This window comes from Ranitomeya variabilis, chromosome 1 (genome assembly GCF_051348905.1).
Source record: "Ranitomeya variabilis isolate aRanVar5 chromosome 1, aRanVar5.hap1, whole genome shotgun sequence".
In the NCBI taxonomy this organism is placed as follows: Eukaryota; Metazoa; Chordata; class Amphibia; order Anura; family Dendrobatidae; genus Ranitomeya; species Ranitomeya variabilis.
The window spans coordinates 1165158715-1165184155 of record NC_135232.1 but is presented as its reverse complement, the minus strand read 5'-3'; the positions used below and the strand labels follow the sequence as shown (position 1 = coordinate 1165184155).

The window sequence follows — 25441 nt, the reverse complement described above, 5'->3', positions numbered from 1 at the left end:
CACTCCTGAGGATGGCAACAGACTTTATGGCCGATGCTTCGGCAGAATCGGTGCTGTTCGCTGCGAGAAACAACGCTTTATCTAATGAAGAAAAGAAGAGCTCTATGGCACAGATCATGGTCTGGTGATACGCAGTCAAAAAACAAACTGTCTTCAATACCCTTCTCTGGCCTTCATGTCTTCGGTCCAGTATTGGACGAATTGCTTGAAATAGCAGCAGATAAGAAAAAGGGTTTTCCTGAAGAAAAACCAAAGAATACGCCGTCCTTTCGTAGGACTCGATCCCATCCCAGGCAAGACTATAGAGGGAAAGGTGGAAGATGGAGCTACCTGAAAGGGGGTAGAGGCAAGGGTAACTTTCAGGACCAGAAATCAAGAACTAACAAACAATGACGCCAACTTAGTGGGTGGAAGGCTTCAGTACTTCCTACACGGTTGGGAAAACATCACTCAAAACTCATGGATCTTAAGTTTGATAGAACGGGGGTGCAAAATAGAATTCAGCCAAACACCTCCCAAAAGATTTTGTCTAACTCAAACCCAGTCATTATCGGTTCATCAGAGACCTTCTAAAGGATATTCAGGAACTTATCCAAATAAAACATATCATTCCAGTACCCCATGCCCAGAGGTTCAAAGGACACTATTCGAGTCTGTTCTCCATAAAAAAAACCAAGCGGAGAATACCGTACGATTATAAACTTGAAACCTTTAAATCTGTCAGTTGCTTACAAGCAGTTCAAAATGGAATCCCTCAAATCTGTAATACCTCTGATCCAGAGAGGATCAGTAATGAGCACATTAGATCTAATAAGTGCCTATTACCAGGTTCCCATCTTTGCCGCACACCAACAGTATCTCAGATTTGCCATAAGAAACCAAGGTCAGATTCTACATTATCAGTTCACGTGTCTGCCATTCGGCCTCTCGTCTGCTCCCAGAATATTCACCAAACTTATGGCAGAGGTGATGGCTTTCTTGAGAGAAAAAGGGATACTCATCGTCCCTTATCTGGACGACATCCTACTCATAGCAGACTCTCCACAACAGAGGGAAGGCTAGGATGGCTTATAAACTTCAAGAAGTCAAACCTCAGACCCGAAACAAGAAAATTATTTCTCGAAGTAATCCTAGACTCAGTCCAGGAACATACGTACCTCCCGCATCACAAGCAGGAATCATTAAAAAAAGAAATCCTAACATTATAGAAGCAGAAGCGGACATCCATAAGAAAGGCCATGCGGGTACTGGGCTTAATGACATCTTGCATTTCCAGCGTTCAGTGGAGTCAATATCACTCAAGACCCCTGCAGCAAGAAATTCTCTCACTTTGGGACAGCAGGGATGTAACCCTGGACAACAAAGTGCGCTTATCCCTAGATACAAAAAGTTCACTGTCATGGTGGACCATAACAAAAAATCTCGAGAAAGGAAGGCCTTGGAGAACATCTCTGTGTATAAGCATCACTACGGATGCAAGCCGCAGCGGCTGGGGAGCCCACATAGAAGAGAACTACTCTCAGGGGACTTGGCCTGCATCAATACAAAGCAGGTCTTCAAATTACAGGGAACTCAGGGCAGTCTGGGAAGCCTTAAGGACATTCCAGAAAAAATTAAAAGACCACATCCGTGTCTTTTCAGACAACTCGACAGTAGCCTTTCTACTTCACCAAGGAGATCCAAAACATCGTCACTTACAGGACCTATCAGATACAATATTCTCCTGGGCAGAACAGACAGATCAATAACGGCAGTTCACCTGAAAGGCACCAAAAACCAGGTAGCTGACTTCCTAAGCAGACAGAGATTATGTCCCACAGAATGGTCCTTAAATGAGGAAATCTTCCTCCAAATAACCCAACGTTGGGGCTTCCCAGAAGTAGATTTATTCGCCTCAAGGAAGAATGCAAAGACAGAAAGATTCTTTTTGCTAAACCCACGAGACAGACCATCAGGAATAGATGCACTGGCTCAAAACTGGGACATGAAGTTGGCTTACGCCTTTCCTCCGTTGTCCCTAATACCAAGGGTATTGAGGAAGATTCAGGAGAGCCAGACATCAGTTATCTTGATAGTCCCATACTGGCCCAAAAGAGCTGGTTTCCTCTACTGAAATGGATGTCCTTGGAGGATCCAATCCATCTACCAGCAGTACCGGACCTTTTATCTCAAGGCCCCCTAGTCCATCAAAACCCGGGTCTACTACAACTAACAGCATGGATCCTGAGAAAGAGATCCTAAGATCAAAAGGCCTCTCGGAGCCAGTCATTGCCACTATCCAAATAGTAGGAAACCTGTAACTGCTGCAATATACAGGAAGATATGGAAGAAGTTCTGCTCTCAGAGTACAGTTCCTGTATCGGTCTCTCAGGGTCCAGATATTCCAAAAATTCTAGACTTTCTCCAGTCGGGGTTTGATAAAGGACTAAGGCCTAGTACATTGAAGGTACAGATCTCAGCCCTCAGCTCCTTCTATGACTTCCAGCTAGCCTCTCATCCATGGATAATGAGGTTTGTCAAGGCCATTCAGAGACTTAAGGTACCTTCACACGAAACGACATCGCTAGCGATCCGTGACGTTGCAGCGTCCTGGCTAGCGATATCGTTTCGTTTGACACGCAGCAGCGATCAGGATCCTGCTGTGATGTCGCTGGTCGCTGAATAAAGTCCAGAACTTTATTTGGTCGTCCGATCGCTGTGTATCGTTGTGTTTGAAAGCAAAAGCAACGATACCAGCGATGTTTTACACTGGTAACCAGGGTAAACATCGGGTTACCAAGCGCAGGGCTGCGCTTAGTAACCCGATGTTTACCCTGGTTACCAGCGTAAAAGTAAAAAAAACAAACAGTACATGCTCACATGCGCGTCCCCCAGCATCTGCTTCCTGAGACTTACTGAGCACCGGCCCTAAAGTGAAAGTGAAAGCACAGCGGTGACGTCACCGCTCTGCTGTTAGGGCCGGAGCTCAGTCAGTGTCAGGAAGCAGACGCTGGGGGACGCGCAGGTGAGCATGTACTGTTTGTTTTTTTTACTTTTACGCTGGTAACCAGGGTAAACATCGGGTTACTAAGTGCGGCCCTGCGCTTAGCAACCCGATGTTTACCCTGGTTACCCGGGGACCTCGGCATCGTTGGTCGCTGGAGAGCGGTCTGTGTGACAGCTCTCCAGCGATCAAACAGCGACGCTGCAGCGATCGGCATCGTTGTCGCTATCGCTGCAGCGTCGCTTCGTGTGAAGGTACCTTTAGACCTACAATTCGCAGTTCAGTGCCTCCCTGGGATGTAAACCTGGTCTTGAATGAACTCTGTAAGGAACCATATGAGCCACTAGCTCAAGCAGACTTGAGAGCTGTAACTTTTAAAGCTCTCTTCCTAGTGGCAATAACGTCAGCGCGACGTATTGGTGAGATCCAATCTTTATTAAAGATTCATACTTAAAGGTCCAGGATGACACTATCATCCTTAAACTAGATCCCGGGTTCCTTCCTAAAGTAGTCTCTGACTTCCACAGAAGTCAAGAAATTGTTCTGCCTAAATTTGCCAAAACTTCAGTAATGCCAAAGAGCGTTCTCTTCACGCTCCAGATGTAAAAAGGACAATTCTACACTACTTGGAGATCACAAATGGTTGGAGAATTGACTCCAACCTCTTCATCCAGATGGCCGGAAAGAATAAAGGGAAGAAAGCATCCAAAGCTACTCTAGCAAGATGGATTAAATCTACCATCACGGCAGCCTACATCTCGGCAGGAAGAACCCCTCCAGAAAGCCTCAAGGCACATTCGCTGAGAGCAATCTCAGCCTCATGGGCAGAAAGCGCTGGGGCTTCTATGGACCAAATATGCAAAGCTGCAACATGGTCGAGATCAAATACCTTTTGTAGACATTATAAGTTAGACGTAACAGTAAACCAACAAACTACATTTGGGAGGAAAGTCCTCCAAGCTGTAATCCCGCCCTAAAAAAATAGTTATTTGGTATTTCTCCTGGTGGTGCTGTCAGGAGGGACGTCCTGGAAAGTAGAAATTAGTCCTACCGGTAATAGTGTTTCCAGGAGTCCATCATGACAGCACCCCTTATATACCCTCCCTTGAGTTCCTGTCTGATATGTGATGTAAACATGTGTAGAGAGGAATTTCAATAAAAGAGTTGCATCCATCCTGGTGTGGTACTTGAAAAAAATCACTGAGGGGTGGAGGTGGGGAGGGGCTATTTAACCTCTTCTGTGTTTCCTCTCCCTATCAAGGATAAGAAGGACAACCTCCTGGTGGTGCTGTCATGATGGACTCCTGGAAACACTATTACCGGTAGGACTAATTCCTACTTTCCACTTTGATTTTGAGCATCATTCCAACTCCAGACATCCGTGGGATATTAGTTGTGATTTACGTTGGTCATTTTTAGGTTTTATTGTTTGCAACACATTCCACTATGTAATGAATAAAGATTTACAAGTGGAATATTTCTTTCAGTGATATCTAGGATGTGGGATTTTAGTGTTTCCTTTATTTTTTTGATCAGTGTATTTATTTATTTATTTTTTTTTTACTTCCATGGTTTTACAACAAATTCAGGTATATGGCCAAAATACAATGTCCCCAGTCTAAAAGATCCCCTCCCTAGGGCCGGTAGTCCCACTGCCCACGTACCAGGTGATACTCGCTGTCTTCCAACTTTTGGTTGGCCCACAGATTTCATATCTCTCGCCAGTATAGTCTGTAGTCACAGTCCAGGCTCCTCCAGATAACAACAGAACCGACTTCCATGTACCCGGGGAAAAAAAAATCATTAACGTTTGTGAAAACCAGACTGCAGATCCCTCAACCGTAGCAGGAGGATCCAGCACAGTCGGCAACTGATTTCCATAGGCCATCCATCCATAGCTCCAGGACCTCAGCCTAGATCTCCCCTCAACGTCACTGCACCAACTCCCTAACTGACTGTGTGGCTTCTTTTCCTCCCTCTCCTTAAACATTTGCTTTTAGCTCAAGGAATGAAGAATATTCCAGAAGCCCCTCAGCTGAGACTGCATGTGAGACCCCCTGTGGTGATGGTTCCATTGGGTCTACTATCCCTATCCACACAATGGGACTATTGGCTGGAAGAACAATGATCGAGTTCCTTGATTTCTAATCTTGGGTTTGGCCTTATGTACGGTATACATAAGATCCAGCCTGTTCGTCTTCCTCTGCTTACTGTCTCTGAATGTAACATTGATTCCTGAGGATGAACTGACGAGCAAGAAGATCTCTAATAGAACACAATAATATCTACGTAACCGGATCTCCGTGATGGAAAAGTCTACATCCCTTAGAGCCAATTTTGGTTGTAGACCTTCATTTATTAACTGCATTCTGTGATTACTTGTGCTATCTTTGTCTAATATTTACATTTGATGGTCGGAAACATTTAAGTGTGACAAACATGCAAAAGAATAGGAAATCAGGAAGGGGGCAAATACTTTTTCACACCATGAAAATCCACCCTCTCTTGTGAGTATCTATAAAGCTCTGACGTTTTGTGAAGTGCTTGAAGTTTTTTTGTTAGGAGGTGCTTTTCTGACATGACTCCTCTCGGGACCCATCCATGTACAAAGCTCCTGCCACCGCCACCTCTGGTTCGTCATACTGCATGGGCCCCACACAATGCTGTCCTGGCTTCTGTACTGCACATGACATGGTGGCTTTCTCAGTCACATTCTGACTTGGGTCATAGCCTCCTCTGCGGATATCTGCTGTATTGAGGACTGTTGTGATTACAAACCAGACTACTCCACTGTACAGCATTGCATACTGTGTATTGGCCATGGTAGGATATTACCATCTCCTACTGGGAGGCATGTGGAGGAGGTACATGTGAGAAGATGGTTGAGTACAGATGGAGACTTGTGAAGGGTGGTTTCCACACGTTGATATTCAGGCGTTGTTTCTTGGCCTGAATATCTTAGGTTGTCTTGTCGCGCAGGGAGGTCACAAAAGGGAGACTTTTGCGGGGAGAACTTGTGGATGAGCTACATGTGAATTTGAGAGGGCGGATGGGAATGGATGGAGATTTGTTTACGTGTGAGGAGTGGTATTCACATTGATACTCGGACATTTCTTGCCCTGATGGTCAGTTGTCTCCTCGCAGGTCAGATGTGGTGGTGCTTTGCTTCTCGTTGGCTAACCCTCATTCTCTGCATCACGTCCAGAGCATGTGGCTTCCGGAAATCAAACACTTTTGCCCCCGGACACCCGTGGTTCTTGTGGGATGTCAGCTGGACCTGAGATATGCTGATTTGGATGCTGTGAATAGAGCCCGTCGCCCCCTAGCCAAGTGAGTGATTTGGCTGACATCCATTACCTGACATCCATTACCCACTGTCCAAATCTTAACACTTTTTACTTGTGCGTTTTGTCTTAGACCTATAAAGCCGACTGATATCCTGTCTCCAGAGAAGGGTCACGAGGTGGCCAAGGAGCTGGGCATTCCCTACTATGAAACCAGCGTGGTGGCACAGTTTGGGGTGAAGGACGTCTTCGACAGTGCCATCCGAGCTGCCCTCATTTCCAGAAGACACTTGCAGTTTTGGAAGTCTCATCTGAAGAAAGTTCAACATCCATTGCTCCAAGCCCCGTTCTTACCTCCAAAGCCGCCACCACCCATCATTCACTTCCCAGATACCCCACAGTGTAATGGCCAAGGCCTGGCGGCCTTGTTCTCCACTCCACTATGTGCTGATGTGGTGTTCCTGCTGCTGAGTGGACAGAAGATCTTTGCCCATAAGGTTTATCTGGCCACTGCCTGCTCCAAATTTTACGACCTCTTCACGTTGGAATTGCTTCCTGCAGAGATGATTGATGTGACAGCAACATGTCGGAGTTCAAGGGTGACTGAACCTTTATGGACCAGGAACATCATTGAGGATGAGAATCATGAGGCCTTAATTGGGCATCTGTTTTCTGTTAGGACTCCAGGCAAGGATGATGATAGTGGTATTGATGTGGACAGTGGGGAAAGTACGCCTCTTGGTTGGGGTAGGAAGTTATCAGATTGGGGCAGAGGCTTCATTGGCGTACAGATAGATATTGTAGACGATCCACTAACGCATCGCAGGAGGCCAATGATGGTTGTCCGGATGGATGCTTTGATTCAGGAGCAGCCGCTGCGGGCAGTACTGGAGTACTTGTATACAGGACACCTGGACCAGAGCAGGGCAGAGCTCATGCAGATCGCCACCATAGCAGAGGCCCTAGAGGTCTTTGATCTTCGTATGATGGTCTCCAACCTGCTGAATAAAGAAGGCTTCATGAATCAGGAGATCACAAAAGCCTTTCATGTCAGGAGATCGAACCGGATCCGGGAGTGTCTGAATCGAGGTCTCTTCTCTGGTATGGACTTCATCATGGAAGAGGGGAGTGGATTGGAGGATTTAATCCCAGGGCGAGGGAGTATTGCATTTCCCGGGGATGGATAGAAAGATTGGGTTCCGAGGGGGTTGCTTGGGAGGATTGGAGTCTCGGGGGAGGGGGGATTTTGGATTTTCAGGTGGGTTCCAATGGGGTAGATTGGAGGATTTGGATTTTTAGGGGGGAATGGGTTGATCGGAGGATTGGGTTCTTGGGGGTGGATTGGAGGACTGGGTTCCTGGGGGGGTAAGGTGCATCGCAATATTAGATTATTGGATTTCCAGAGGGAAGTATGGGGTGGATTTCCAGGTGGAATGTGGGGTGGATCGGAGTCCAGGGTGAAGGAGGTAGGATTGGAGAATTGGGTTGCTGGGGGACGATTGGATTCCTGGGGGGGTAGGGTGTGCATCGGAGGATTGGATTCCCGTCGGGTGGATCAGAAGATTGGATTCTGGGAGTAAGGGTGGATTGGAGGATGTGTGGTGGATTGCATTATTGGATTTCCAGGGGATGGGTTCCGGGGGAGGTGGGGGTATCGGAAGATCGGATTCCCGGGGGGAAGAGGGGGGGGATTGGATTCCTGGGGGGATTGGGTTGATCGGCAGATTGGATTCCCGGGGGAATGAACCGTTGGATTGAATCCTGTGGGTGGGGGGGCGGTCGTCTCCTCCACTAAATAGGACTCTGTCCTCCCATCAGATGTGGTGTTTACAGTGGACGATGGGCCTGTGCCGGCACACAAGCCGCTTCTGATTGCAAACTGTGACTGGATGGTGGCCATGTTCCGGGGCTCATTCCGGGAGAGCTGCACCCGAGGGGTAACATCTTGTTCTTTTAGTGTGTATTATTAGGAAGATATGTGTTTGCTGTCAGACGAGGGAGGGTCTGGTAATGTGAATGATGACTCCAGCCTTCAGGACTCCTCATTCATGCAGCTCCACACAGTGAAGACAGACACATCTGATCCTGAGTCACCCCCCAGAGCGGCAGTCACTATTCTGCTGGTACATCTGTCTTATCCTCCAGAGCTGCAGTCACTATTCTCTTGTTACATTGTGTCTTATGCTCCAGTCACCTCCAGAGCTGCACTCACTATTCTGCTGTTATATCATGTCTGATCCTGAGTCACCCCCAGAGCTGCAGTCACTATTCTGCTGTTACATCATGTCTTATCCTCCAGTCACCTCCAGAGCTGCAGTCACTATTCTCTTGTTACATCATGTCTTATCCTCCAGTCACCCCCAGAGCTGCACTCATTATACTGCTGTTACATCGTGTCTTACCCTCCAGTCACCCCCAGAGCTGCAGTCACTATTCTGCTGTTGCATCGTGTCTTATCCTCTTATCACCTCCAGAGCTGCACTCACTATTCTGCTGTTACATCATGTGTTACCCTCCAGTCATCTCTAGAGCTGCAGACACTCCTGCTGTTACATAGTGTCTTATCCTCCAATCACCTGTAGAGCTGCAGTCACTATTCTGCTGTTAAATCATGTCTTATTTTCCAGTCCCCTCCAGAGCTGCACTCACTATTCTGTTGCATTGTGTCTTATCCTCCAGTCACCTCTAGAGCGGCTGTCACTATTCTGCTGTTATGTGTCATCCTCCAGTCACCTCCAGAGCTGCACTCACTATTCTGTTGCATCGTGTCTTATCCCTTAGCACTGAGGTCACTCTAGCACTAAAGTACAGTCAGACTTAATATCCTGAGAGCTGAGCGGCATGCAGCAGAGATCAGAGTTCTGCTGAAAGATTTGCTGCAGATTCATGACCGGTAGTTTTATTACGTGTGCCACCGCGTGCTCCTCTTGTGCTTCTGCGTGATCCTCCTTGTGTGCTCCTCTGTGTGCTCCTCCTTGTGTGCCCCTGCGTGCTCCTCGTGTGCTCCTCTGTGTGCCTGTGAGCTCCTCTGTGTGCCCCTGCGTACTCCTCTGTGTGCTTCTGCTTGCTCTGTGTGCTTCTGCGTGCTCCTGTGTGCTTCTGCGTGCTCCTCTGTGTGCTTCTGCATGCGCCTCTGCGTGCTCCTCTGTGTGCTTCTGCGTGCTCCTCTGTGTGCTTCTGCGTGCTCCTCTTGTGTGCTTCTGCATGCGCCTATGCGTGCCCCTGCGTACTCCTATGTGCTTCTCTGTGTGCCCCTGCTTGCTCCTCTGTGTGCTTCTGCGTGCTCCTCTGTGTGCTCCTGCTTGCTCCTTTGTGTGCTTCTGCATGCGCCTCTGCATGCTCCTACTTGTGTGCCCCTGCGTACTCCTATGTGCTTCTTTGTGTGCCCCTGCGTGCTCCCCTGTGTGCTTCTGCATGCGCCTCTGCATGCTCCTACTTGTGTGCCCCTGCGTACTCCTATGTGCTCCTCTGTGTGCCTCCGTGTGCTCATCTGTGTGCTCCTGCGTGCTCCTCTGTGTGCCGCTGCATGCTCCTGTGTGCCTCTGCATGCCTCCGCATGCTCATCTGTGTGCGCCCCCGTCCCACCCCAGCTTTGCCCACCCTGTTGGTGTTGGGTGAAAATTCCATGAAAACACCAATTGTTGCATAGTTTTGCACAACTTCGCGTTGCGCCAACATTTTGCGACCTATAGATGTTAGAGTAGAATGCTGACGTAATAGTTCTGATGAATCGGCTCTTCGTTCTCAGTGTGGCCGGTGGTCTCTGTGGGGCACTGGGAGTTTTCTGGTGGCTTCTGTATCTGAGACTTAGGTGGACTCTTATTGATTCAGCAGTGTCCACCATGACATAATCACGGAGCTCTCTGTCCTCCCACAGGTCTCTCTGCCGGGCACATCATCCTCCTGCCTGCGGGCGGTCCTGGAGTATTTGTATCTGGGTCACTTCTCTCCAAAACCTGAGCTGGACTGTATGGACCTCCTGATCCTCAGCAACCGGCTGTGTCTTCCTCACCTGCAGGCCCTGACCGGTGAGCAGTCACGCCGCCCTTGACCATGCACGACTAAGACAAAAAGAGGGTTCGCATACTATAGACACACTGGGTCACACCAGTTACTGAGGGTCACACTAAATTGTGATAATAGTGTCCCGCGAGGCCACCCCGAGTCCCGCGACACTATCCTTGTGTGTGAGCCGAAAGAAAAATGAAGAAGACAAATTCCCAAAAACAGTAAGGGCCGGTTGTGGTGAACGCCCTCAGCCTGCTGTGCGATCAGTCGGATGAGCCTCAGGTCTTGTGTAGGACAGGCGCAGAGTTTCCTCCCCCATCTGCACCGAGCCGTGTCCTTGCTCTTCACATGGGATGACATGTGAGGGACGCGCTGCTCCCCGTCCTCTATAGATTATCAATGTGACCTCCAGAATGAGATCACGATCAATGCAAACATCCTGGCAGCACATGCTCTACAATGAGTCTCCATCATGGGGAACCTTTTTTTCTGCAGGAGGCCATTTGGATATTTAGAGCATCCTTTGGGGGTCGTACGATCAGGTTGAAAATTCCCGTTTTATTTGGTGAAACATTTAATTAACTCCCCCTAATGTGACATCTGTAGCTGCTTCTCCTTGGTGAGGCATGATGTTAGGTGGTATGGATGATGTTACAGCTGCTTTTCCAGATTTGCGCTGGCCTCGATCACAGGCAACTGTTTGTGATAAGTTTTGTAATGAACTCGCAGCCGTAAGGTGTACCGAACACATGTATATGACCCAGGAGGTCTCCTCACAGTGGGAAACTCATCACTGGTCGCTTTACATTTATAAAACAAGTGGGAGGTCTTCAATATACACCACATAAGAAACACAGAGACTGCTGTATACACGTCACACAGGAAAAGCCAAGACTGCTGTATATATGTCACATAGGAGACCCGAGACTGCTGTATATACGTCACACAGGAAACGCCAAGACTGCTGTATATACGTCACATAGACCTAGAGACTGCTGTATATACGTCACATAGGAAATGCCAAGACTGCTGTATATACATCACATAGGAGACTTAGAAACTGCTGTATATACATCACATAGGAGACCCGAGACTGCTGTATATACGCCACATAGGAGACTTCGAGACTGCTGTAAATACGTCACAGGAGATCCTGAGACTGCTGTATATATGTCACACAGGAAACACCAAGACTGCTGTATATACGTCACATAGGAGACCCCGACACTGCTGTATATACATCACATTGGAGACCCCGAGACCGCTGTATATATCACATAGGAGACCCCGAGACTGCTGTATATACGTCACATAGGAGACCCTGAGACTGCTGTATAAATGTTACATAGGAGACCCTGCGACTGCTGTATAAATGTTACATAGGAGACCCCGAGACTGCTGTATATATGTCACATAGGAGACCTCAAGACTGCTGTGTATACGTCACATAGGAGACCCCGAGACTGCTGTATATATGTCACATAGGAGACCTCAAGACTGCTGTGTATACGTCACATAGGAGACCCCGAGACTGCTGTATATACATCACATTGGAGACCCCGAGACTGCTGTATATATGTTACATAGGAGACCCTGAGACTGCTGTATAAATGTTACATAGACCCCGAGACTGCTGTATATACGTCACATAGGAAACCCTGAGACTGCTGATTAAATGTTACATAGGAGACCCCGAGACTGCTGTATATACGTCACATAGGAGACCTCGAGACTACTGTCTATACGTCACATAGGAGACACCGAGACTTCTGTATATACGTCACATAGGACACCGAGACTGCTGTGTATACGTCACATAGGAGACCCCGAGACTGCTGTATATACGTCACATAGGAGACCTCGAGACTGCTGTCTATACGTCATATAGGAGACACCGAGACTTCTGTATATACGTCACATAGGACACCGAGATTGCTGTGTATACGCCACATAGGAGACACCGAGACTGCTGTGTATATGCCACATAGGAGACACACGAGACTGCTGTGTATATGCCACATAGGAGACACACGAGACTGCTGTATATACATGTGACATAGGAGACACTGAGACTGCTGTCTATACAGCACACAGGAGACACCAAGACTGCTGTCTATACGTCACACAGGAGACACAGACTGCTGAGTTTGCAACAGAAGAAACCTGGATTGGAGTATGCACATCACAGGAGAAGACAATGGAGCTGCGGCATAAACATCACAGGAGGAGACATGGTTCCTGCTGCAGTCTTTTGTGGGACAGGAGCGCATCAGACGCTCACTCCGCTCAAAAAGTACATGAGCAGCTGCACAGAACCCCGGACCCCAGTCCCATCCAAGATCAGAGATTGTGAGCCTGGCATCCCCCCAACATCAGGGTTCGATCTCACAAATGCTTTTGTGATTGAACGGGTGAAAATTCCCACAGACACCTCCACCCCAAAAAAAATGTTCTTGGGTTTTCTCTGTGAAATGGACACCGTGTGAATGTTCTCTTACATATTGCACATATACCGGTATTATGCTCCAACTCATTTGTTTGGTTTTGCCTGAAAAATCTTGTAAAAATCCTTCCCAGAACAGTAGAGCTATTATATCTGCAGAGGGATGACTGGATGTGAGGGGTCATACTTTTTTCCATATTAATGTCCATGGATGTAGAGGAGAGAGAGAAGCCCGTGGAGGTGGGGGGCACATACTTTTTGGATGTAGAGGAGAGAGAGAAGCCCCCGGAGGTGGATGTGGGGGGCACATACTTTTCTTCATATGAATGTTTATGGATGTAGATGAAGACGGAGAAGCCCCCGGAGGTGGATATGGGGGGCACATACTTTTCTCCATATTAATGTCTACGGATGTGAATATGGTGGTGGTGGGGGTACGTACACTATATAATACACATGTAATGTTATGCACAGACACAATGTATATAACATATACACCCCCTGTATAATTTCTCTGGGGTGGAGGTCTATTCTGTGCAGTCTTTTACTTGTCACGTACTTTTGTCCTGTTCTAGAACAACACGCTGTGGACGAGCTCCTGGAATCCTATGTGCAGGGAGCAGATATCGATGGACAAGTTCTCGTGTATCTGGACATAGCACAGGTGAGTCGTCTTCGGTGGGCCGTTTTTCAGTGAGTCGTCGTTTTCTTCGATGGGCCAACTTCTTTGGTGAACCGTCTATGATGGGTCTTCTTCAGTGGGCAGTCTCCCTTGGTTGGTCATCTTAGGTGCCCGTCTCTGGTAGGTCGCCTTCTACAGTGGGCTGTTTTTCGTGGGCTGTCTTCCTTGGTCGGTCATCTATGGTGGGCCATCTTCCTTAGAAGGTCTTCTTTAGATGGCTGTTCCTTGTTGGGTCGTCTTCAGTAAGCCATCTTTCTTGGTGGGTCATCTTCAGTAGGCAGTCTATGGTAGATCGTCTTCTTCGGTGAACCGTTTTGGTTGTCCGTCCTCGGCTGCTTGTGGATGGAGGCATTCCTGGATGACTCACGGCTGCCTTGTCTTTTTCTTTTCTAGTTTCACAACGCCAAGCAGCTAACGGACTGGTGCCTGCACTACATCTGCACCAACTACAATGCTGTGTGCCGGAAGTTCCCCCGGGACATGAAGTACATGTCGCCAGGTGACTGTTGTACTGCGGTACAGAAGCGATAGTTCGGGCATCTGGTGCTCTATAATGACGTTTTCTCTGCTCTCCCCACCAGGTAACAAGAGCCACTTTGAGCGCTGTCGCTGGCCACCTGTTTGGTACCTGAAGGAGGAAGATCGCTACCTGCGCTGTAAGAAGGAGCGCGAGCGTGAAGAGGAGATGATCCGTAAGCAGCACAGCAAGAGTAAATGGTGCTTCTGGCGTCCCTCGTCCTCTTCATCTGTTTCCTGAGGCCAGCTGCTCCTGTGCCTTCCATGGTGGAGAAGATGAACGTGTTCCTGTCATTCTGAGGCTTGTTTATTCTGAATTGCTGTTGCACTACATGGACCACACAAGACCATGACGATATTAGCAACTCGGAAATTTCCAAACCAGGAGACACCACAAGTAATATCCTAACCACTGACCATCTGCCCAGGATTCTAGATGTTGGGTTGCGATTTCCTTCACCCTGGTGGAGTGCGGGGCCTGGAGCGATGGCACCTGTTACACTGTCAGTATTAGCCATGATTGGGGATACAGTAGTGGAGGATGGGGTAGACCTGGGGCCGTGACCTGGCCACGAGCCATCACATGGTCTTAACAGGCTCCTTTCCCTTGTTACATGCCACACACAGCCTCACATGTACGTCCTTGGCACGGTCAGAACATTTCCCCCATTACATGCATTACTGCATGTATGCAGCGGTGTTACATGCATGTGCATGCACTTTAGGATTGTGCCACATTTCCTGAATCTTTTATGAATTACATGTATTCGGTTCGCCTCATGGTGGCACCTCGGAGCATTACCGGAGGTTTTGCTGTGGTACATGGTACTCTTGCGAGATTGATTTCTCGCTTGGCGTTTTTTTTGTATGGTGAGATTTCAGTATTAATGAGTGTGGTCTTACATTTCAAGCTGTGCGGGCAGAGGCCCCACTAGGACTTATGGCAAGGCTGTAATAATGCAGGATGTGTCCGGCACTAATGGCCACGTGATGACCGTGCTGTACTGGTACCACGATTATGAGAATAGGCACACATTATGGTGTCTTGATGACAGGTGATACAGTATACTGGTATCACAATGACGGGTGGTACAGTACATGACTTTTTACCAAGCAGTGGTCCTGTCTATAGCGTCACGCAGAGGGGTGGTCTGGTGTGTGGCGTCATGCCGAGGGTTGATCTGGAGTGTGGCGTTTCAGGAGCACACTCAGTATCTGCACTGTGTTGCTCAATAATTGTGGTAATTACATTATAATAGGATATTACAGAACAGGAGGGAATAGCTAAAATAATGAAATTCCAAACCTTAGACATGAACACTAACCCATCCAAATACAATGTAGCGTAGCGCCTCATGCTGTACCTTTGTCATTACACCATGTCATACCACCCTTTGTCATGATGCCACCCACCATATCTTCGATGGTCGTAATGGTGCATGCTGTACCACCCCTCGTCGTGATGCCATACCACCCCTCTTCGTGATGCGGCACGCCTTACCACCCCTCTTCGTGATGCGGCACGCCTTACCACCCCTCGTCATGATGCCGCACGCCATACCACCCCTCCTCATGATGCCGCACGCCGTACCACCCCTCATTGTGATGCGGCATGCCATATGCCATCCTTCTTTATGATGCCGCATGCTGTACCACCCCTCTTCGTGATGCCACGCACCGTACCTCCCCTCTTCGTGATGCCACGCGCTGGACCACCCCTCTTCGTGATGCCACATGCCGTATCACCCTTCGTCGTGATGCTGCATGCCCTACCACCCTCTTTGTGATGCTGTACTGCTCGTCTTCATGATGCTGCACGTCTTACCACCCCTCATCGTGATGCTACTTGCCATACCACCCCTCTTTGTGATGCTGCACGCCGTACACCCCTCTTTGTGATGCCGCACGCCCTACCACCCTCTTCGTGATGCTGTACCACTTGTCTTCATGATGCTGCACCCTTCATGATAGCTCTCACATTCTGTATTGGGGTCTTAGTGGGAAGTGGAGGAGATTGGCGACACAATGTTTACTTCTCCCCCGTGCAGCCTTACATCCAGAATGTCACGTGATGCACTAGTGACTCTCATGGACAGGGTAGAGATTTCCTGGACTGCTCGGCCTTTATTCTGCTAGTCAAAGTCATACATCAGATTCTAATCTATGGTGACCTCCAGCCAGTGAACATCTCCTTTGAGGTCCAGCCTGCCATTACCATGTATTTTTTGGATGGTCCAGTCTTGGAGCACAGAGAAGACAGTCCTGTGTATGATAAGTGATTCCACAACTGTGGCCTCCAGCCATGTGATGGAGGCCTGACTCCAGTGTCATTGTAGCATGCTGTGAACATCAGATGGAGACGTTTCAGTGAACTTATTTTTTTACCATCTTTGATCTGTGGGATTTTTTTCAGAAGTTGCCTCGGCCTTTACTCCCGTTCCTGCGACCGCTATTTGTCACACACATTGGGAAACTTCGACCTCAGTGCTACAACTCTCACCAGAAGCCTGACTTCCCAGCACGGAAGGAAAATGAAACACTTTTTTCTATTATTGTCGTTTGGACTTTTATATGCTAATTGCCTCAGTCCTTCACTCAAGATGCCAAAACAGCAGCCACGGTCCTTCTCCTGGTCGTGAAGGGAGCCATGTAGGGAGGCTCTTCCTTCACGACTAATCTCACATGTTTACAGCACAAAACCTGTCCTGCAAAAAAAACTAACCTGCTTCACAACCTTTGTGCCTTTACCAACCCAATGGGAACTGGACAAGTAGTATCCTGTCACTGTTGTATTCCTGACTAGGATGTTAAAACAACCCCTCGAGCTCCACCAATCTCACATGCTACCCTTTGTTGACTGTATGAATGGTATGGTCCACTGTCTGCTAGTTCTGCTCAGCTAGTGTATCCTGACTGCATGTCACTGACCCCCACCACCTCTGTGCTAACAATCGCATTGTGGGGGTAGTTTGATCCACCTTGGAGTTTATGAAAACAAAATGTCTGCCTTTCTCAGTAAGTAGCACCACTCTTGGCCATGGGATGGGTTTGGTATCCATTTGAGCAGGGCTAAGCTCTAACACAAGTTTTGGGGGTCTTGACCTGTAAAAGAAATATTGGAACGCTGTTCCATTTAATCAAACTGATTGTTGTGTAAGTGTTGGACTCTTCCTCTCATCTGGCTGCTTGTGATGGGATCGCTTTCCTGTTCCTCTCGTCAGGCTGAGTGTCGTTATGGGATCACTTTCCTGTTCCTCTCGTCAGGCTGAGTGTCGTTATGGGATCGCTTTCCTGGTCCTCTCGTCAGGCTGAGTGTCGTTATGGGATCGCTTTCCTGTTCCTCTCGTCAGGCTGCTTGTCGTTATGGGATCGCTTTCCTGGTCCTCTCGTCAGGCTGAGTGTCGTTATGGGATCGCTTTCCTGGTCCTCTCGTCAGGCTGAGTGTCGTTATGGGATGGATCGCTTTCCTGGTCCTCTCGTCAGGCTGAGTGTCGTTATGGGATCGCTTTCCTGGTCCTCTCGTCAGGCTGAGTGTCGTTATGGGATCGCTTTCCTATTCCGCTCATCAGGCTGCTTGTTGTGATGGGATCGCTTTCCTGGTCCTTTCGTCAGGCTGAGTGTTGTTATGGGGTCGCTTTCCTAGTCCTTTCGTCAGGCTGAGTGTCGTTATGGGATCACTTTCCTGTTCCTCTCGTCAGGCTGAGTGTCGTTATGGGATCGCTTTCCTGTTCCTCTCGTCAGGCTGCTTGTCGTTATGGGATCGCTTTCCTGTTCCTCTCGTCAGGCTGAGTGTCGTTATGGGATCGCTTTCCTGGTCCTCTCGTCAGGCTCAGTGTCGTTATGGGATCGCTTTCCTGTTCCTCTCATCAGGCTGCTTGTTGTGATGGGATCGCTTTCCTGGTCCTTTCGTCAGGCTGAGTGTTGTTATGGGATCGCTTTCCTGTTCCTCTCGTCAGGCTCAGTGTCATTATGGGATCGCTTTCCTGTTCCTCTCGTCAGGCTCAGTGTCGTTATGGGATCGCTTTCCTGTTCCTCTCGTCAGGCTCAGTGTCGTTATGGGATCGCTTTCCTGTTCCTCTCGTCAGGCTGAGTGTCGTTATGGGATCGCTTTCCTGTTCCTCTCGTCAGACTGACTGTCGTTATGGGATGGCTTTCCTGTTCCTCTTGTCAGACTCCGTGTTGTTATGGGATCGCTTTCCTGTTCCTCTCGTCAGGCTGACTGTCGTTATGGGATCGCTTTCCTGTTCCTCTCGTCAGGCTCAATGTCGTTATGGGATTGCTTTTCTGTTCCTCTCGTCAGGCTGCTTGTTGTGATGGGATCGCTTTCCTGGTCCTTTCGTCAGGCTGAGTGTTGTTATGGGGTCGCTTTCCTAGTCCTTTCGTCAGGCTGAGTGTCGTTATGGGATCACTTTCCTGTTCCTCTCGTCAGGCTGAGTGTCGTTATGGGATCGCTTTCCTGTTCCTCTCGTCAGGCTGCTTGTCGTTATGGGATCGCTTTCCTGTTCCTCTCGTCAGGCTGAGTGTCGTTATGGGATCGCTTTCCTGGTCCTCTCGTCAGGCTCAGTGTCGTTATGGGATCGCTTTCCTGTTCCTCTCATCAGGCTGCTTGTTGTGATGGGATCGCTTTCCTGGTCCTTTCGTCAGGCTGAGTGTTGTTATGGGATCGCTTTCCTGTTCCTCTCGTCAGGCTCAGTGTCATTATGGGATCGCTTTCCTGTTCCTCTCGTCAGGCTCAGTGTCGTTATGGGATCGCTTTCCTGTTCCTCTCGTCAGGCTCAGTGTCGTTATGGGATCGCTTTCCTGTTCCTCTCGTCAGGCTGAGTGTCGTTATGGGATCGCTTTCCTGTTCCTCTCGTCAGACTGACTGTCGTTATGGGATGGCTTTCCTGTTCCTCTTGTCAGACTCCGTGTTGTTATGGGATCGCTTTCCTGTTCCTCTCGTCAGGCTGACTGTCGTTATGGGATCGCTTTCCTGTTCCTCTCGTCAGGCTCAATGTCGTTATGGGATTGCTTTTCTGTTCCTCTCGTCAGGCTGCTTGTTGTGATGGGATCGCTTTCCTGGTCCTTTCGTCAGGCTGAGTGTTGTTATGGGATCGCTTTCCTGTTCTTCTCGTCAGGCTCAGTGTCGTTGTGGGATCGCTTTCCTGCTCCTCTCGTCAGGCTGACTGTTATGGGATCACTTTCCTGTTCCTCTCGTCAGGCTGAGTGTCGTTATGGGATCGTTTTCCTGTTCCTCTCATCAGGCTCAGTGTCGTTATGGGATCGCTTTCCTGTTCTTCTTGTCAGGCTCAGTGTCGTTATGGGATCGCTTTCCTGTTCTTCTTGTCAGGCTCAGTGTCGTTGTGGGATCGCTTTCCTGTTCCTCTCGTCAGGCTGACTGTCGTTATGGGATCGCTTTCCTGTTCCTCTCGTCAGGCTGACTGTCGTTATGGGATCACTTTCCTGTTCCTCTCGTCAGGCTGAGTGTCGTTATGGGATCGCTTTCCTGTTCCTCTCGTCAGGCTGACTGTCGTTATGGGATCACTTTCCTGTTCCTCTCGTCAGGCTGAGTGTCGTTATGGGATTGCTTTCCTGTTCCTCGTCAGGCTGCTTGTTGTGATGGGATCGCTTTCCTGTTGCTCTTGTCAGGCTGAGTGTAGAGGTAGTCATTATATCCTGTGCCTCCCCTTGTACTGCCTTAGTAGCAGTAGAATGGTCCCAATCAGACTGGCTGGTCCCTGGTCCACGATGTGTGCCCAGAGTGATGTATGGTGGAGTAGTAGATGAGATTTCAGCTTTAATTTCTCAGTCTTGGGCGTTAGGACAACCTGACTGCTCCACTCTCCTCCAGGTGTTCTCTGGGCATCTGCCTGGGATGAGCTCTGTGCCTCTTGAATGTGAGGTTTCGTAGTCTTTCTTGTGCCTCGGACTGCATGGTAGGACCCGTGTTTTTCATGAGATGTGATGAGGAGCACAAGGCATACAATGACAACATTACTTGAGATGATGGCCTTATACGTGTCTATCGCTTCTCAGGAGAAATCTAGGAATAGATCATATAGTGCCTCTTGTCACACTGGTCTGAATGATGAGCTCCATGACTCTGTCCAACTGGGCAGAATATAATGGCCCACATCACTCTGATTTCACGGCATGAGAGTGCTCGTCCCTACGAGAAGTCTCTCCCATCAGATTGGATGTGTTGGTGCAATCTATTTCCTCTGCATCCCCATCAGATACGGATGGTTTGGTGCTTTGTATGTCCAGCGCTTGCTGTGGTGTTGTGGTTCACATGGCCCCCCGCAGAGGCAACCTGTGGATGGGTGAAGGATGTGCTGCATGACGCCTGGTGTTGTGAGGGGCAGACCTGTGGCATGTGGGGTGAGCATGGCTGGAGGATGTCACTTCTCCCTCACCTTCTCATGACTGGTGGAGCTGAGGGGGTAAAGAACTTTTTTCCTAAAATAAGGGCTGTTTGTAATATATTTTGTTTGTTTTTTATTGATGCAACCTTTCTACACGATCGATAGTAACAGAGATCTGCCTCCAGCTGCCTGCAAACACAAATAAACTTTTCTATGGTTTATCCGCATGTGCCGTAGTTTGTCTTGTACTTCATGGTGCCAGAATGACTTCTCCCATCTACAAGAAGATTCACACATCTGTGAAAGACTTAACAATACAGGCGGTATAATAGTACTTATATTCCAGAACATAGGAGCAGTATTATAGTAGTTATATTCGAGAACAAAGGGGCAGTATTATAGTAGTTATATTATTGTACATAGGAGCAGTATTACAGTAGTTATATTCTTGTGCATAGGGGCAGTATTATAGTAGTTATATTCTTGTACATAGGGGGCAGTATTATAGTAGTTATATTCTTGTACATAGGAGCAGTATTATAGTAGTTATATTCTTGTACATAGGAGCAGTATTATAGTAGTTATATTCTTGTACATAGGAGCAGTATTATAGTAGTTATATTCTTGTACATAGAGGCAGTATTATAGTAGTTATATTCTTGTACATAGGGGCAGTATTATAGTAGTTATATTCTTGTACATAGGAGCAGTATTATAGTAGTTATATTCAAGAACAAAGGAGCAGTATTATAGTAGTTATAGTCTTGTACATATGGGCAGTATTATAGTAGTTATATTATTGTACATAGGGGCGGTATTATAGTAGTTATATTCTTGTACATAGTGGCAGTATTATAGTAGTTATATTCAAGAACAAAGGAGCAGTATTATAGTAGTTATATTCTTGTACATAGGGGCAGTATTATAGTAGTTATATTCTTGTACATAGGAGCAGTACTATAGTAGTTAAATTCGAGAACATAGGAGCAGTATTATAGTAGTTATATTCTTGTACATAGGAGCAGTATTATAGTAGTTATATTCTTGTACATAGGGGCAGTATTATAGTAGTTATATTCTTGTACATAGGGGCAGTATTATAGTAGTTATATTCTTGTGTATAGGGGCAGTATTATAGTAGTTACATTCTTGTACATAGGGGCAGTATTATAGTGGTTATACTCTTGTACATAGGGGGCAGTATTATAGTAGTTACATTCTTGTACATAGGGGCAGTATTTTAGTGGTTATACTCTTGTACATAGGGGGCAGTATTATAGTAGTTATATTCTTGTACATAGGGAGCAGTATTATAGTAGTTATATTCTTGTACATAGGGAGCAGTATTATAGTAGTTACATTCTTGTACATGGGGGCAGTATTATAGTGGTTATACTCTTGTACATAGGGGGCAGTATTATAGTAGTTCTTGTACATAGGGAGCAGTATTATAGTAGTTATATTCTTGTATATAGGGGCGGTGTTATAGTGGTTATACTCTTGTACATAGGGGGCAGTATTATAGTAGTTATATTCTTGTACATAGGGAGCAGTATTATAGTAGTTACATTCTTGTACATAGGGGCGGTGTTATAGTGGTTATACTCTTGTACATAGGGGGCAGTATTATAGTAGTTATATTCTTGTACGTAGGGGCAGTATTTTAGTGGTTATACTCTTGTACATAGGGGGCAGTATTATAGTAGTTATATTCTTGTTCATAGGGAGCAGTATTATAGTAGTTATATTCTTGTACATAGGGAGCAGTATTATAGTAGTTACATTCTTGTACATGGGGGCAGTATTATAGTGGTTATACTCTTGTACATAGGGGCAGTATTATAGTAGTTCTTGTACATAGGGAGCAGTATTATAGTAGTTATATTCTTGTATATAGGGGCGGTGTTATAGTGGTTATACTCTTGTACATAGGGGGCAGTATTATAGTAGTTATATTCTTGTACATAGGGAGCAGTATTATAGTAGTTACATTCTTGTACATAGGGGCGATGTTATAGTGGTTATACTCTTGTACATAGGGGGCAGTATTATAGTAGTTATATTCTTGTACATAGGGAGCAGTATTATAGTAGTTACATTCTTGTACATAGGGGCGGTGTTATAGTGGTTATACTCTTGTACATAGGAGCAGTATTATAGTGGTTATATTCTTGTACATAGGAGCAGTATTATAGTAGTTACATTCTTGTACATAGGGAGCAGTATTATAGTAGTTACATTCTTGTACATAGGGGCGGTGTTATAGTGGTTATACTCTTGTACATAGGGGCAGTATTATAGTAGTTATATTCTTGTACTTAGGGGCAGTATTATAGGAGTTATATTCTTGTACTTAGGGGCAGTATTATTATGATTTACTTATATAGCACCATCAATTCCATGGTGCTGTACATGAGAAGGGGTTACATACAGGGTTATAAATATCGTTTACAGTAAACACGTTTACAGTGACAGACTGGTACAGAGGGGAGGGGACCCTGTCCTTGCGGACTTACATTCTATGGGATAGTGGGGAAGAGACAAGGTCGGAGGTGCAGCAGCTCTGGCGATGGTGAGGCGGCAGCTCTGGTGGTTGGTGAGGCGGTAGCATGGTTATTGCAGGCTGTAGGCTTTCTTGAAGAGATGGGTTTTCAGGTTCCGTCTGAAGGATCCGAGGGTGGTGGATAGTCAGATGTGTTGAGGCATGGAATTCCAGAGGATGGGGGATATTCGGGAGAAATCTTGGAGGCGGTTGTGTGAGGACCAAATAAGTGTGGTGGAGAGTAGGAGGTCTTGGGAGGATCGGAGATTACGTGAGGGAAGATAGTGGGAGATTAGTTCAGAGATATAGGGAGGGGACAGGTTGTGGATGGCTTTGTAGATTAGTGTTAGTAGTTTGAACTGGATTCGTTGGGGAATTGGGAGCCAGTGGAGGGGTTTGCAAAGGGGAGAAGCAGGGGAGTAGCGAGGAGAGAGGTGGATTAGCCGGGCAGCAGAGTTGAGGACAGACTGGAGTGGTGCTAGAGAGTTAGCGGGGAGGCCACAGAGGAAGGTGTTGCAGTAGTCGAGGTGGGAGATGATGAGGACATGCACAAGAGTCTTAGTAGATTGTGGGGTGAGGAAGGGACGGATTCTGGCAATATTTTTGAGTTGGAGGCGACAAAAGGTGGCAAGAGTTTGAACGCGCGGTTTGAAGGACAAGGCAGAGTCGAGAGTTACCCCGAGGCAGCGGATTTCAGGGGCGGGAGAGAGCGTGATGCCGTTTACCATAATAGATAGATCAGGTAGGGGGGATACGTGAGATGGGGGAAAGATGATGAGTTCGGTTTTGTCTACATTGAGTTTTAGGAAGCGAGAGGTGAAGAAGGAGGATATGGCTGACAGACATTCCGGGATTCTGGACAGCAGGGAGGTGACATCTGGGCCAGAGAGGTAGATCTGAGTGTCGTCCGCATACAGATGGTACTGGAAGCCATGGGACTTAATGAGTTGTCCTAGGCCAAGGGTATAGATGGAAAAAAGTAGGGGCCCTAGGACAGATCCTTGAGGGACTCCAACAGAGAGAGGGCGGGATGAGGAGGTGGTGTGGGAGTGGGAAACGCTAAATATGAGGTCGGAAAGGTATGAGGCAATCCAGGACAGGGCGAGGTCTTTGATGCCAAGGGAAGAAAGAATCTGTAGCAGTAGGCATTGATTGACTGTCAAAAGCAGAGGACAGGTCAAGAAGGAGGAGGATGGAGAACTGTCTGTTAGCTTTGGCTGTAAGTCATTAGTAATTTTTGTCAGGGCAGTTTCGGTGGAGTGGTGGGGGCGGAAGCCAGATTGGAGGTTGTCAAGGAGAGAGTTAGATGAGAGGTGGGAGGAAATTTGAGCATGGACATGCTGCTCAAGGAGTTTTGAAGCAAAAGTATTATAGGAGTTATATTCTTGTACATAGCGGGCAGTATTATAGTAGTTATATTCTTGTACATAGGGGGCAGTATTATAGTAGTTATATTCTTGTACATAGGAGCAGTATTATAGTAGTTATATTCTTGTACATAGGGGCAGTATTATAGTAGTTATATTCTTATACATAGGGGCACTATTATAGTAGTTATATTCTTGTGTATAGGGGCAGTATAATAGTAGTTATATTCTTGTACATAGGAGCAGTATTATAGTAGTTATATTCTTATACATAGGGGACAGTATTATAGTAGTTATATTCTTGTACATAGGAGCAGTATTATAGTAGTTATAGTCTTGTACATAGGGGCAGTATTATAGTAGTTATATTCTTGTACATAGGGACAGTATTATAGTAGTTATAGTCTTGTACATAGGGGCAGTATTATAGTAGTTATATTCTTGTACATAGGGAGCAGTATTATAGTAGTTATATTCTTATCCATAGGAGCAGTATTATAGTGGTTATATTCTTGTACATAGGGAGCAGTATTATAGTAGTTATTCTTATACATAGGAGCAGTATTATAGTAGTTATATTCTTGTACATAGGAGCAGTATTATATTGGTTATATTCTTGTACATAGGAGCAGTATTATAGTGGTTATATTCTTGTACATTAGGAGCAGTATTATAGTAGTTATTCTTATACATAGGAGCAGTATTATAGTAGTTATATTCTTGTACACAGGAGCAGTATTATAGTAGTTATATTCTTGTACATAGGGGCAGTATTATAGTAGTTATAGTCTTGTACATAGGGGCAGTATTATAGTAGTTATATTCTTGTACATAGGGAGCAGTATTATAGTAGTTATATTCTTATCCATAGGAGCAGTATTATAGTGGTTATATTCTTGTACATAGGGAGCAGTATTATAGTAGTTATTCTTATACATAGGAGCAGTATTATAGTAGTTATATTCTTGTACATAGGAGCAGTATTATATTGGTTATATTCTTGTACATAGGAGCAGTATTATAGTGGTTATATTCTTGTACATTAGGAGCAGTATTATAGTAGTTATTCTTATACATAGGAGCAGTATTATAGTAGTTATATTCTTGTACACAGGAGCAGTATTATAGTAGTTATATTCTTGTACATAGGGGCAGTATTATAGTAGTTATATTCTTGTACATAGGAGCAGTATTATAGTAGTTATATTCTTGTACATAGGGGCAGTATTATAGTAGTTATATTCTTGTACATAGGGGCAGTATTATAGTAGT

General features: G+C 46.6%; 1 protein-coding gene across 3 annotated transcripts in view; it reads left to right on the top strand.

The window, feature by feature from the left end:
• LOC143793456 (rho-related BTB domain-containing protein 2-like) overlaps positions 1–20492 on the top strand; it is a 41339-nt gene extending 20847 nt beyond the window's left edge. For all 3 annotated transcript variants that reach the window (XM_077280442.1, XM_077280443.1, XM_077280441.1), the window contains exons 4-10: positions 6128–6313; positions 6401–7368; positions 8086–8204; positions 10145–10295; positions 13294–13382; positions 13794–13899; positions 13982–20492. In XM_077280442.1, coding sequence (XP_077136557.1) covers positions 6128–6313; positions 6401–7368; positions 8086–8204; positions 10145–10295; positions 13294–13382; positions 13794–13899; positions 13982–14157 — 1795 coding nt within the window. In that variant the 3' untranslated portion in view covers positions 14158–20492. The remainder of the gene's footprint in view (positions 1–6127; positions 6314–6400; positions 7369–8085; positions 8205–10144; positions 10296–13293; positions 13383–13793; positions 13900–13981) is intronic.
• Positions 20493–25441: the final 4949 nt, after the last annotated feature.